The sequence below is a fragment of the Phyllostomus discolor genome, chromosome 7 (genome assembly GCF_004126475.2).
Source record: "Phyllostomus discolor isolate MPI-MPIP mPhyDis1 chromosome 7, mPhyDis1.pri.v3, whole genome shotgun sequence".
Taxonomy (NCBI): Eukaryota; Metazoa; Chordata; class Mammalia; order Chiroptera; family Phyllostomidae; genus Phyllostomus; species Phyllostomus discolor.
In genome coordinates, this window is record NC_040909.2 from 28,587,491 (window position 1) to 28,601,254 (window position 13,764).

A 13,764-nucleotide genomic window follows, 5' to 3' on the forward strand; every position below is an offset into this window, starting at 1 on the left:
TTGAGCCACGGTTGTTTCTGTTTCATGTTACAGTGTGCGTGAAGGGAAATTGGAACATACACTTGCACGAGACTTGGTTCCAGGTGATACAGTTTGTCTTTCCGTTGGGGACAGAGTTCCTGCTGACTTGCGCTTGTTTGAGGTAAGTTTGTTGTCTTAGTCTGTTTGTGCTGCTCCAAAATTCCACAGACTGGATTGCTTATCATCAATATCTCATAGTTCTGGAAGCTGGAAAGTTCAAGATTAAGGTGCCAGCATGGTCGAATTCTTTTGCTCATTCTTCCTCATTCACAGCTGATGCCTTCTCTTCTCACTGGGTCCTCACCTGGTGGAAGCAGCTGAGGAACTCTGTGGGTCTCTTTTTATACGAAGATCTCGCTTCCTTTTTTTTTTTTTTAAGATTTTATTTATTTATTTTTGGAGAGAGGAGAAGGGAGGGAGAAACAGAAAGAGGGAAACGTCAGTGTGTGGTTGCCTTTCATGCACCCGCCACTGGGGACCTGGCCCACAACTCAGGCATGTGCCCTGACTGGGAATTGAACTGGCGATCTTTTGGTCAACAGGCCGGCACTCAGTCCACTGAGCCACACCAGCCAGGGCAGATCTCACTTCCTAATACCTTCATCTTAAGGGTTAGGATTTCAGCCTACGAATTGGAAGGGTGAGACACAGATACTTTGACCACAGATTTTATGATTTGTGAGAAGTGAATATACTTGGATGGAAATTAAAGATTAGACAATTAACAGTTTTAAGAATTAACACATAACTGATTTGTACATTGGGTTTTCTGATTTAAAAAGTGACATATATAGAATTTTTTAATCAATTAGTATACTATTTGTGTACACAAATCTCTCACTATAAAATTAGATAGAACTTGTTGAGTAAGAGAAGTACTAAGAATGCAGTATAAAAATTTACAAAAGGGAGTGGTTACTTCTGATTTGAGCAAAATCAGAGAATACCTCAGAAACGTGGCTTTAATGGCAATAACTGAAGGGTGGGACTGGACGGAGATGGAGAAGACAAGGAAGGAACGTTACTCAGATCACTGTAGTGTATGTCAGTATTTAATATGGGGCTAGACTAGACTATGTTTAGGATAGAGAATGTATGGTGGAATCAGATTCAGGAGGGCCTTGGATACAAAACTCCATTTTAGATTTTATTGGTTAGGAGTTAGCTTTGAAGATCATAGGCAGCTGGCAAATGATATTACCCTTAATGTGGCCACAGTGTGTAGAACAGATTAAAGGGATGGAAAATGGAGTTGGGCAGCTAGTTTATGAGGCCCTCACAGCCCATTAGCATTCCAGTACCATCTATTATAGGAATTAATCGGCTGTGTCTTAACACCTATAGAGCTATCAGTCTGTGAAAACTTACCATATCCCAAAATATGAGTGTTTTATACAGAGGGTATGGGAAGCCTGAAGAACCTTTTGAAGTATAATAACAAACTTCATTTAACCTTGAAATAATGGTCTTTTTTACAAATACTTAAAATTTATCCTTAGATGTCAGGTTGGGAATGTTATTAATTTTACTTTTTTACCTTTTTTCTCTCCTTGATAGGTCTTTCTGTTGTATCTTTTCATTCATTTTTTCCCTCCCTTCCTCCACCTTAATATTTAGTTTATGACAAGACCTTGGATTGTTCTTCCTTAGATTTGATAGGGATTGTCACTTAGTATAAATCATCTTCCCTTCCCTAATTTAAATTCATGGAGCTTATGTCATCATTTACTCTGGAGTGCTTGTCTTCCAGTTCAGAAACAGACTTCCTCAGTGGGTGTTTCTCATTATTTGAACAATTTGAACAGTATAATGACATAGAAACTTAAAAGCACCATTTGGGATGGAAAGTGTTTTAGGGTTTTCATTTAAATAAGGGTAAATTGATCTGTGAATTAATCATCTCCAAGTTCATGTGCAAATGGGAGAAAACTTTTCAGATTAATACATATTTTATTCACTCAGCAATTATATATCGAATACTTACTATAAATTCAGTAACAGGGAATTTTTACCTTTTAAAGTTTGATGCTAAAAATATTAAAGCATATGTTTTGTGAAATAATTTATTAGTTCTGATTGTTTTTCCCTCTGTGTTAATTTTTCAGACACTTCATCAGCGTATGTTTTGCTTGGCAGTGCTATTTGGATTTTTCCACTTCTCTGTATATAGTTGAACATCTTTGATTCCCTCTATCCCTTTTCTGCCCTATTTATTTTACTTTCTACCTGGTACCACAAGCAGGCTGTTGCAACTACTTTCCCAGTAGACTGAGATTACTTTCCTAAAAGATTAGAGAAAATCTCCTGCATCTTCTAAATTTAGATGTACTGACTTAAGACATAATAAGGCTTATAAAATTGATTTCTCTACTATACACAGATTTTTTTTGGAATTAAATTGGCTTATTGGAGTGTTGTTTGCTGAATTTGGCTGAGGTGTGATCTTTGGACTATTTTGTAAGGCCAGCTGGTCATTTGATGTTCCTGCATGAAACAAACTATTAGGATTTAAAGGAAACAAGAAAATTCCTCAATTAGTCTTGGGATAGTATTAATTCCTCATAAAGTATGTAATTCTCTTCTTGTGCACTTGACCCAACTCCAGGGTTGCCACTTCAGCATTGTCATGTTGCAACTCTAGGGTTCCTATCACTAATTTCAGTGGTTCCAATATTGACTGTAAATCTTGTCTGGGCCTTCAGTAGGATTTTGTCACCATATTCAGTGACTTGAGTGCATTATCTTTTCATAGGTTGTGACTTAAGTCAGTGCAAGCTGCTGTAATAAAATAGCATACACTGGGTGGCTTAAACAACAGGCATTTATTTCCTATAGTTCTGAGGCTGGGAAGTCCACAGTCAGGGATGGACAGAATTCAGTTTCTGGTGAAGACTCTGTTATTGGCTTGCAGCCTTCTTTCTGTGTCTTCAAACAGCAGAAAGAGTGATCTCTCTCTTTTCTTATAAGACCACTCATTGCATTATGAGGGCCTCACCCACATGACCTCATCTAACCTTAATTATTTCCCAAGGCCTCGTCTCCAGTTACCCTCCCATTGGAGATTAGGACTTCAACGTGAACATTAGGGGGGCACAGTTTATTTCATAACAGGCTGAGGCTGTCATTTGTAGACATTTAAAAAAATACTAATTTGGTAACTTGAGAAATTCTTTTTTTTTTTTTTTTTGCCTGAGTCAGTTTTTCAAAACCAGAGAATGTGCCCATATCTATTGGTGGAAGTGATCTTAACAGCTTAGAAGCCTTAGAGTTGGGAGAATAAAACTTAGAGAAATTGAGCTATGAGCATGTTTCTCACTTTTTTCCTAGGGGTTTTAAGTTTAATTTTTAACAGTATTTGAGAAAAGGCACCCCTGGCCCATTAATTGGTGGTAGTCAATGGATTGGTCAGACAAGGGCTTTAGATGAGGCAATATTATGGACTATGCATACCTGTGTAACACTACATTTTGCCTTTTTGGAAGCAAGATATTTTCTATGTTGTTCTGAGTAAAGTCTATATTAATATGTGAACAAAGAATTCCTTATAAGAGAAAACAGTGTAAGAGTTAGAGGAAAAGAAGGTTTCTTTTGTTTGTAACTTTCTGAGTTGTAACTTTCTAAGCTCAAAACATTGTTTGAAATGTAGCAAGATTTTCTTTCCCTTGAAATTCTGAATGATTAATTCCATTGACATTTCTTTCTGTGGCTCATGTGCTTTGTGTTAGCCCTTATCATTCTTTGAAACTGTCTTTAATATCTAGACACTGGGTACAATTGTCTTTTTAAAAAAATAATTTTATATGATTTTATGAATGTGTCAAATTTCTTTTAGAGAACTACCACTTATGTGGCTGAGAGCCACACACAGGGTGGGGCAAATGTAGGCTTATAATTGTACATATGTGAAACACAGAGTTTATTCTTGTGTTATTATTTATTGATTATTATTTTCCATACAGACAACTGTAAACCTACTTTGTCCCACCCTGCACTAATCATTGTTATGACACTAGATTATCAGACCATAAAAGTCTGGGCAGAAAGATAACAATGCTAGGAGTTCAGTTCTACTGAGGCAACTCAGAGGTCTAAACTTAGAATAGTGAGTTCTCTTATCTCATGCATCTCTCTACTTTGTTATAGGACAGTAGTATGACTCTCAGTACCTTCCAGTGTCTTTAGGGTTGTTCCTTCCTGTTTCTTAGTTCTCAGGACAAGTGAAAACCAAAGATAATGAGTTGAATGAGAACAACTCTACTTTGGCTACCTACGAACTGAAGGAATACAACTGCACTTGGCCATCATGTCCTTTTCTGTAAGGCTCACATTCTTGCAAACTACTATTAAAGAACCACTAGCAAGAAGCTTCCTCTAAATGAGTTATCTCCATCAGTGGAGCAATGTCAGAGTATTATGTAACCGCTTAGTTACAAAATACATTTTCCATTCACTCAGTGAAAAACAATATTCTGGCAAACTTAGATTCTGATTTGGTTTGTTATGTTTTTCAAAAAAGAGTCTTCAGACATTGCTAGAATATAAGCATGTTGTGATATTTAAAATGTACTTATTTTGGTAATGAAGCTAAGTAGGCAAAATGTCTTCTCTGTCTTCAGAATTCGGTCTGTGTTATGAAGCCATTTTAGCCATTAACAAATATTTGAGTACTGTGTATAACATGTTAGGAGTAGCAGGTGAAAAAGAAAACTACACAGTTTGTACTCTTTCTACTGGGAGACACCAGCTTGCAAATAAATGTGATTCAAAATATAAAATGTGTCTGCTTATGAAGTGAATTGACCATGTGAGTTTAACAAGTCACTGAATATTTTTAGGTCTCAGTTTTCTTAATGTGACAGAATTACTCTAGGGCAGTATATGCTAACTTATAATGTGCATAGACATCATCTGGTTTTATTTTGGTAAGTCTGGGATGGGGCTGAGATTTTGCATTTTTAGCTAAGTGCTAGTCCATCCACTACATATAAAAATAATTTTTTTAAAAAAACTTTATTGAAATAATCGTATTCCAAGCAGTCCAGACATTGAAAATGTACCATTCAGTGGTTTTCAGTATATACAGAATTGTGCAGCTGTCACCACAGTCTAACTGTAGAATGTTCTCATCACTCCTGAACGAAAACCCCTGTTTTTTAGCAATCTTCGTGTCTGGCTTCTTTCAATTAATATGTTTTTAAGGTTCATTCATGTTGTAGCATGTATCAGTACTTTTTGTTTTTTATTGCCAAGCAATATTCCATTGTATGACTGAGTCACACAATTATGAATTCATTTACATTTAAAGTCATTACTGATAGTGAAGGACTTTTACCTGCCATTTTGCTGTTGTTTTTTATGTGTTATGTTTTTATACTCACTTCTTTCACTTTTCCTCTTTTTTGAGTTTTTTTTAAAGTGTACTTTGATTAACTACTCATTTCCTTTACTTATTTTCTCTAGTGGTTACAATGAGGATTGCAGGTAACATCCTAAATTTAGAACAGTGCATTTTGAATTGATACTAACATTACTTCAATAGCATACAAAAACTTTGCTCCTAGTTTACAGGACAACATTACAACCAAGTCACCCAGCCAGGGCAGTAGCTTTAAGTTTTTTTGATTTGAGAGTTGATTCTGTCAATTCTTGCCAGTTTATGATTGTTTTAGTGGAAGGACCAATTCTTTGAGTGCCCTACTCCATTATTTTCTTTGACGTTTTTCCTGAGTTGTAAGTTTTATATTGACGTCAACATATTCTTTTGGTAGGTAAATTTGATAAATTGATTTAGAGTATGTTGCTCCCCCTCTTATTGTGATTTATCACTGAAACTTTGCTTTTAAAAGTTTCTGAATTATTAAACTTATGTATAGACTTGTAAAAAAGAACAACTTAGCAGAGATTTTAAATTAGCTGCTGAGAGAAATTGAGTAGAATGTTGAAGGTGTATGGTATATTTTTGGAATTTAGGAACATTCTTGTTCACTAAAACTGTTCGGTATAATTGCTTGCACTTGATGTATATTACTGTAACAGTATTACCATTACACAGCCCAGACAACCATTCCAGTCTTAGAGCACTGGGTATATTTGTTCTCTTACATAGTATGATCTTGAGCTGTACTTAGTATTTTGTTGTCTGATTTTTATATTTCAGTGGTTAAAAGCACTGTGAGCTGCGGAATGCTATTTATTCATGTTTAAAATGCTGAAGAAAAACCTTTTTTCTCATTAAGTCACTTGAATTTAAAAAGACAGTATGGGAAGGTTAGAAGTAAAACTTAATTAGCCTCTGTTTTGAGAGTCTCATTTCATGTTGGTAGAAAAGAACTGTTACAAAAAATAAATCCTATTTTGAAATTTGGTTTCTTTTAATAGTCTTAGTGAAATATCTTAGAAATCATTGATAACTGAGTTCTGGCCTTTGAATTACTGGTGACCTGATTAACTTGAATATGTGTACTTAAGTCAGAAAGTTAGTAATTTATGCAAGCATTTATCATGGGATGAATTCCTTTCATGTAGCCTTTTCAGTAATTTGTAGCATTTGGTTGGCTTTGATTGTTAATAAGCTAGAGCTCATGAATAATTCTTAGTTGCCTATTTGTTCATTTAAATAAATATGAGGAATCTTATTTTTGAGGGCAAAAGTAAGAAATTTTATCATAATTAGTCAGCTGGAGATAAATATTTTGGAAGGTGGTTTTCTGAGGGAAGTTTTTTGGGATTTATTTTTAAGTCTAGAGTAGGGAGGTGATTGACTTGCAGCATACAGTATACCAAGATGTTCTTTAGTTTGAGAATTTATTTGTAGCAGTGAATTGTTCCATGTTAACTACAGTTAAAATTAGCCACTTTTGTTTTTTAGGAAACATTTGTGACTTGGACATTCACTTTCTGCCTAATTTTTATAGGAATAATTCTCAGAATTTTTTCAACCGTTTTTATTCTGTAGGTATTAAATACTCAGATTGTAGATTATATATACATCTAGATTCTTATTTATATTCTGACTTTTAAACTGCATTGTCTTGGGTTGACCAAAAAGTTCATTTAGTTTTTTCCTTAAAATAAAAGATACATTTTTCATTTTCACCAGTAGCTTTATTGATTTGGATATTTTGAGTATGTCAGCTGTCTCCTGTGTGATGTATCCTTGATTGTTCTCAATTTGATTTCTGTCAACTTCAGCTGATCTACTGGGCTGTGGAGAATGCATTGTCCAGTGAGAAATCTCCAGCATGAAACTTTGCAAATCACTTTTGACACGTTCGATCAGTTATAGTACCTTCTGCATACACTGCACAAATCTTTTTTTGCATTTCAGTTATGTATTTACCTTTCTTGAAATAATAAAGCATAATATACTGTAGATGTTCTGTATTTTCTTCTATCTTCAATATTAAATGGCTACACAAAAGTTCACAAGTTTTTATTATTTTTTAAATGCATGCTGATATGACAGCTGTCACAATACAATCCAACAAAATTGTTTCTAGTGAAGACAACTAAGCAATACTAAGGCCTTCTTATGGAAAAAACCAAACAAGCTTTTTGGCCAACTCAGTATCTTATTCACACAAAGATGCTTGAGGAAAAATGAAGAGAAAGTGAAACATTATCAGTTTCCTATTCATTAACAGCTCTTCTGAAGGTTTAATGTTTAAACTTTTGGCTGGAAGGTATGAAGCTGGCTGGTTTTTTATTTCATTTTATCCTACCTTTCTCTCATGAATGTAGTGAATAAATGACTGTAATATTGTCTCAGATTAAATTGTGAACTTGTTAAATTGTAATAGGCTGCCTAATTTATTAAATACTACTCTTCTTTGAAATGTCTTCCTTTCCCTCACTTCCTCAAAGCTGCTTCCTATGAAAACTCTTGCAATCATCATAAGAGAATAACTCGTAACTTAGAATAATATTCTCGTTCAGTAGGCGGTTGAGATCTATGTAGTTTGCTACATTGATTGTATGATTTAGACAGATTGTTTTGATAATATATTCTTGATAATTTGAGTTTTATGAATTTGTAATTGTATGGAAAAAAGATAAGGATCCAAAGCCTCTTTTTCCTCCCTATCAATTTGTATACCATACAAGACTGAATGCTTTTTTTGCTAAAAATATACCTTTTTTCTGCAGAAAAATCTGATCTGAACAAAAATTCTTACTCTCTTAAATGGTTCTTATACTGCAAGGCTGACTGACACTGGTGAGCTGGGTAACTGACAGAGACAATGAAGGCATGCATTTCCTTTTTCTAACAAGTCAGATTATTTTTATACTCTTTGTCCCTTTAGACAACCACCTAATGTTAGTATTTATTCATATTTAAGATTTACATTTAAAATAGAAAGTCTTCAGTGGGAAAGGATAAATTTTACCTTTCTCAGAGAAGGAATTCTGTAGATGTATACAAGTTTTGTTTGCTTTTAAATATTAGCTGGTCTCTTTTCTAATTATGAGCTCAGAATATTAACATGCAGTTCTGATTTTTATAAAAAGCATTGAAGAGGAGATTGCTAATTAAATAAGCTTTGTTGGCTTTTGTAATTGACAAAAATGTATCTTTGCTTAACTACTTCTCTTACAAGTAATTACAAAACTGGGGAGGAGAAATAATTTCCAAATTGATCTGCTAAGTAATTGAGATGAACTGGACTTAATTTGTCAACATTTGAGTTTCATGTCCATAGCTTACTATGATGTTGAGTTGCTTAACCTTTTAAAGTGTCTGTAAAATAGGGATAATAATGATAGTACTTGCCTTATTGGAGTTGTCAGTAGCTAAGTAATTGTTAGTGGAAAACTTAGCATAGGAATGTAGCATAATACCTACCAGGTAGTAAGTGATGAGCCATCAGATGATTGTTTTTAGTACTAGAATCATCTTTTAAGAAAGACCTAACGTTCCCCCCTTATTTTGGTAATAAATGTGTCAGTGTGTAAAGTTACACAGTCCTAAGACTAATTTGGAAAGAGAAATAAATGTTTCTTTAGTAAAGAAAAATTCCATTGCCTTTGAACACGGCAGCCGTTTTTCTGTTTAATTTGTAGCTGTGTTGAAGTGATGAACCCAAGTGTACCTGGCTCATCTTTGCATACCTAATTATATAAAATGGGAAGCCTTTTAAAGAGTAAAGGACTATTGATTTGTGTTTTAAGGTATACTTTTTATAAGCCTGTTTTAATACTAAAATCCATCACATTCGCATGGCACTAAACTTTAAGGAAATGTTAGTACAGTTTGCTCTTTTTGGAATTATATAATTTATTTTCATTCTGAACATTTAAAAATTTTATGATCTAATGTAAATTATTCATTATATTTGCAGAGTTATATATCTGCCTAGCACAAGAACACACCAAGCATGTTCCTGCCTCCATCTTCTTTGCTCCCTTTGTCTAGAATCCTTCTTTCCTTAATTATGGCCCAGCCTTGGTCCCTAAAGTAAATCAGGACTCTGCAAAAGGGATATGTACTTTTGAGAGATATTGTCTCTTCTATCTAGAATGTCACTCTTCATCCTTATCTCGTTGTTTTCCCCCACTGCCAGGCATTGTAGTATATACTCTTGTTTGTTTATTTTTCAAGTCATTTTTTTCATTAGAAGAATAGGTGAGGGCATGAACTTTGTTTTCTTTACTGCTGTTTCCTACTGTGTGAGATAAGAGTATAGGGGCCTGGCTCATTATAAGCATTAGTAAATATTTGTTAAGTGAAATCATTAGCATCGATCAAATTAAAACAGTTTTATTGTATAGATGGAGAGAAAGAATCCGTGAACCAATTTAAATAATTATTTTCTATGAGAGTTTTAAGGTACTTATGCTAATGAAAAATGAGCCATTTAAAAGAGGAGATTCTCTTTCGCCTACCCCACCAAAAAAGAAAAAGAAAAACAGGATTTAAAGTTGAGAGTACTTTGTATGTAGTATGAACTGTCAGTCAAGAGGCCTGATTGAGAGTGAGACTGCACAGTCCTTGAATTGCTCCAGGTTCATTTCCTTGTTTCCTTTCCATGATCTAGCCCAGGGCTTGGTCCATAGTTAGGGTAGTCAGTAAATGTTCATTGGGTGAGTGAGTGAACCTATAAAATGAGTAAACTCATGAGCTAGGTCTTAGTTTTCCAAAGAGTGTCCCAAGGACCCTTGAATAAGAGATTCTGAAATAAAGTGGATCAAAGATGTTTGGGAAACATCATTTGTTTGATTCTCAAACTGGAATGTGTATCAAAGTTAGCTAGAGGGCTTGTAAATACCCTATCAATCATGTATCACATTACATATGTCTATTAACATACTTGTATCTCTTGTTTTCTGGGCCGTATTTTGAGAAACAGGGCCAGGTCACATCTGCATTGTTTTCCACATAAAATGGTGATTTTTTTTTTTTTTTTTTTTTGCTTGCTTGGGTAGGTGAATACTTAATTGTATTAGGGGTGAAACTGTCAGAATTAAACTCTGTTGCAGAGTTGAAAGATAATACAATATTCATAGTCTTCATGGAATTACATATACATTTATGTATTTAAAGCTTATAACCTTTATATACATTTTGGATTCTTACTAATGTACCTTTGGGATCAATATAGGGATATATAACAGGAAGAACTCTATGAAAATTGAGCCCCAAATGATGTAATGATTTCTTTCTCAGTACCTTGTATACCTTTTATTTTGTATTTCTCTTTCCCTTATGGTTGGTTTTAGTGTGCTAAACACATTTTTAGAACTTTAGGGGATGGCAAAATTAGGAAATAATATTTTATTGGGAGAGTTGAGTTTTCTGTATACAAAATTAAGTCTCAATTAGGGTCTCCTCTAGTTGTATTTTCATATTTAGGGTAGTCTTGTCTCATGGTACAGCATTCTACTTTGTATGTCAGATTTGTTGACTTAACTTCATTTTTAAATATGGTTGTACTTATTCTGGTCTTCTGTTTCAGAGTAATGGATATGATAAAAGATTACGTTAATTAATATAAAGGGGATATTTAAGGAAGAAGTGATGGTTACAAACTTGGTAGATGTTAAATGTAGCACAGAGAGTCTTCATATTTGAATGTCACGGAATGCTTTATGTTTCCCAAGGCTGTGGATCTTTCCATTGATGAGTCTAGCTTGACAGGAGAAACAACACCTTGTTCCAAGGTGACAGCCCCTCAACTGGCTGCAACTAATGGAGATCTTGCATCAAGAAGTAACATTGCCTTCATGGGAACACTGGTCAGATGTGGCAAAGCAAAGGTATTTTTTTTTCTTGTTCCAAAAATAGCAATTCCTTTGTTTTCAACCATTTTCTCAGTCCTTTTTTACTAATTTTATGTAGACTTAATCCTTGGCAGCTATTTGTAAAGCTGATGAGAAGCTATTTCTCTAAGGGATGTTTGTTCACAGTTCTGCCATTTACCGGATAATGGATCCTTTAAAGGCATAATTCTCAGTACTTGTTGCTTTCATTTTTTTTTTTTGATAGAAACAGTGACTTATGAACATATTCATTACTAAGTTTGAACTTAATAATATGGTTCTGGCTATCATTTTCTGACTATATATTATTCATGTGTGATTGATTGCAAATATTTTGTTTCTGCATTCTAATATTTCACATATATAAAAGGCAGCAGTCAGTTGTATTTTGGGGACAAAAATATTCTACATTAAATGTCTCTAATGAGTATAAGATTCAAATTTCAGAAATATTAATGTAAACAAAAGATGGGCTTCCAAATTGAGTCAAAAGTAAATTCAATGAAATGTTTGTTTTTAAGGTTTGTATCACAAGATGTAAATACTAATAATTTTTAATAACAACAAAGTGTAAATTTGTGCTTGCTTTGGCAGCACATGCTTGTATAATAAAAATTGGAATGATACAGAGAAGATTAGCATGGACCCTCTGGAAGGATAACATGCACATTTGTGAAGCATTCCATATTTTAAAAGGGGAAAAAAGTGTAACTTTAGTAAGTAAAACTTGGATAAAAGTATGTCAGATAACTTAGTTGTAGGCAAGGCTCTAGAGAAATGGAATGAAGAGTTTTGTTTTTTTCCTTTGTTTTTGATAGCATTTTCTTTTCTTTTTTAAAAAATATTTTATTATTTATTTTTAGAGAGAGGGGAGGCAGAAAGAGGGAGAAGGATATCTGTGTATGAGAGAAGCATCAGTTGGTTGGTTGCCTCTTGCTCACCCCCAGCTGGGGACCTGACCCGCAACCCAGGCATGTGCCCTGATGAGGAATCAAATTGGTGACCTTTCAGTTTGCAGGCCAGCACTCAAACCTTGGAGCCACACCAGCCAGGGCAGAGTTTTGTTTTTTTCATTGAGAAGGTTGATTCCATCTGATTATAAATATATTTTCCTGTTTTTCCTTTTAGGGTATTGTCATTGGAACAGGAGAAAATTCTGAATTTGGAGAGGTTTTTAAGATGATGCAAGCAGAAGAAGTGAGTACTTTGTTAATGATGCATTAATTTCAAATCTGACATTCTTTCTCGTAGTAAAAGAATATTGGTAGATTATGTACTATTGACAGTAAAATTTTTCAGAATATCACTCAGTTGTCTATGCTTAAAAACATTGGAAAGTCTAATTGGAAGGGCTTGAATTGGCATTGCTAATATTCGAAAACATTTTGATACTTACTCATTTTTTATGGGATACAAACATTTATAGCTTATTTATAGGGCTAATTCTTTTGAGAAATATTAGCTTTATTATGTTACTTTTAAAGATTATTAAATAGTATACTTGTTCCTCAGAACATGTTTTCTGTCAAAATTCCCAACTTTGTATAATTCCAAGTAATGGGAAAAAATTACAAAGTAAAATAATCTAGAAGATATTCTTGTTTAAGGATTTTTGAAGATTATTTTCTCATTTAAGATATTTCCTTATATATAAAAAAGAAGTTGCATTCTATAAATATCATATTTCCCCTAACTCTTCTGGATTCTCTGATGACCTGCCAAACTCAGTGTACATCATGCAGTGTATAAACCATTCTAAGAAGCTTGCCAGTGAAGAGACCACTAGGGAAGTTAGCAAACCAGAGAGCCAACAGGATGAAAAGACTTGGGTTACATGCCTGTTTGTAGATATTGAAAGGAGAACGATGAGAAAAGCGAGGGGCAGCTGATGGTAATGAAGTCTTGGAGAAATTGATTGGAAGAACAGATTTTTCCTCAAAGTGTGGCATAGAAAGCATAGACCTTTTCACATAAACAGATTTTTTAAAGTGTAAGCCTCAGTTTCCTTAGTGAAGGGGCTAGTATATACCTTAACAGAGAGCTGTGTATGCCATGGATACGTTAAGCACCAGCATGGGTCTGTCAAGCACTTAGCATAGTCCCTGGCACCTAGTATATCTTACTGAATTTAGTTCATTGTGGTGACACTCTTTTCTAATTTGTCAAGGCACCAAAAACCCCTCTGCAGAAGAGCATGGACCTCTTAGGAAAACAACTTTCCTTTTACTCCTTTGGTATAATAGGTAAGAGAAGAGTGAGTATGTATATCTCATATATTTACTTAGATTGTTTTTTTGGTTGGTTGGTTTTGAGTAAAGGAGGAGGGAATTTAGATGCACACATACATGCATACATACATACATAAATTTATTCATTTAATTAATGAACTCAATTTTAGCTTTATTACTGCTTTTTTTAAAGTTAGAAAACTAACCCTCAGCTATTGTCCTTTCCTACAAATATAAGTCAGAACTCTGTTTAATTCCT

General features: G+C 34.1%; 1 protein-coding gene and 1 non-coding gene across 6 annotated transcripts in view; both read left to right on the plus strand.

Annotated features, from left to right (window-relative positions):
* ATP2C1 (ATPase secretory pathway Ca2+ transporting 1) overlaps positions 1 to 13,764 on the plus strand; it is a 117,246-nt gene that overhangs the window by 62,454 nt on the left and 41,028 nt on the right. For all 5 annotated transcript variants that reach the window (XM_028518264.2, XM_028518266.2, XM_028518265.2 and 2 more), the window contains 4 exons: positions 34 to 142; positions 11,119 to 11,274; positions 12,406 to 12,474; positions 13,445 to 13,520. In XM_028518264.2, coding sequence (XP_028374065.1) covers positions 34 to 142; positions 11,119 to 11,274; positions 12,406 to 12,474; positions 13,445 to 13,520 — 410 coding nt within the window. The remainder of the gene's footprint in view (positions 1 to 33; positions 143 to 11,118; positions 11,275 to 12,405; positions 12,475 to 13,444; positions 13,521 to 13,764) is intronic.
* LOC114502164 lies at positions 11,866 to 11,969 on the plus strand. The gene has a single exon (XR_003685018.1). It is a non-coding gene; the product is annotated as a U6 spliceosomal RNA (small nuclear RNA).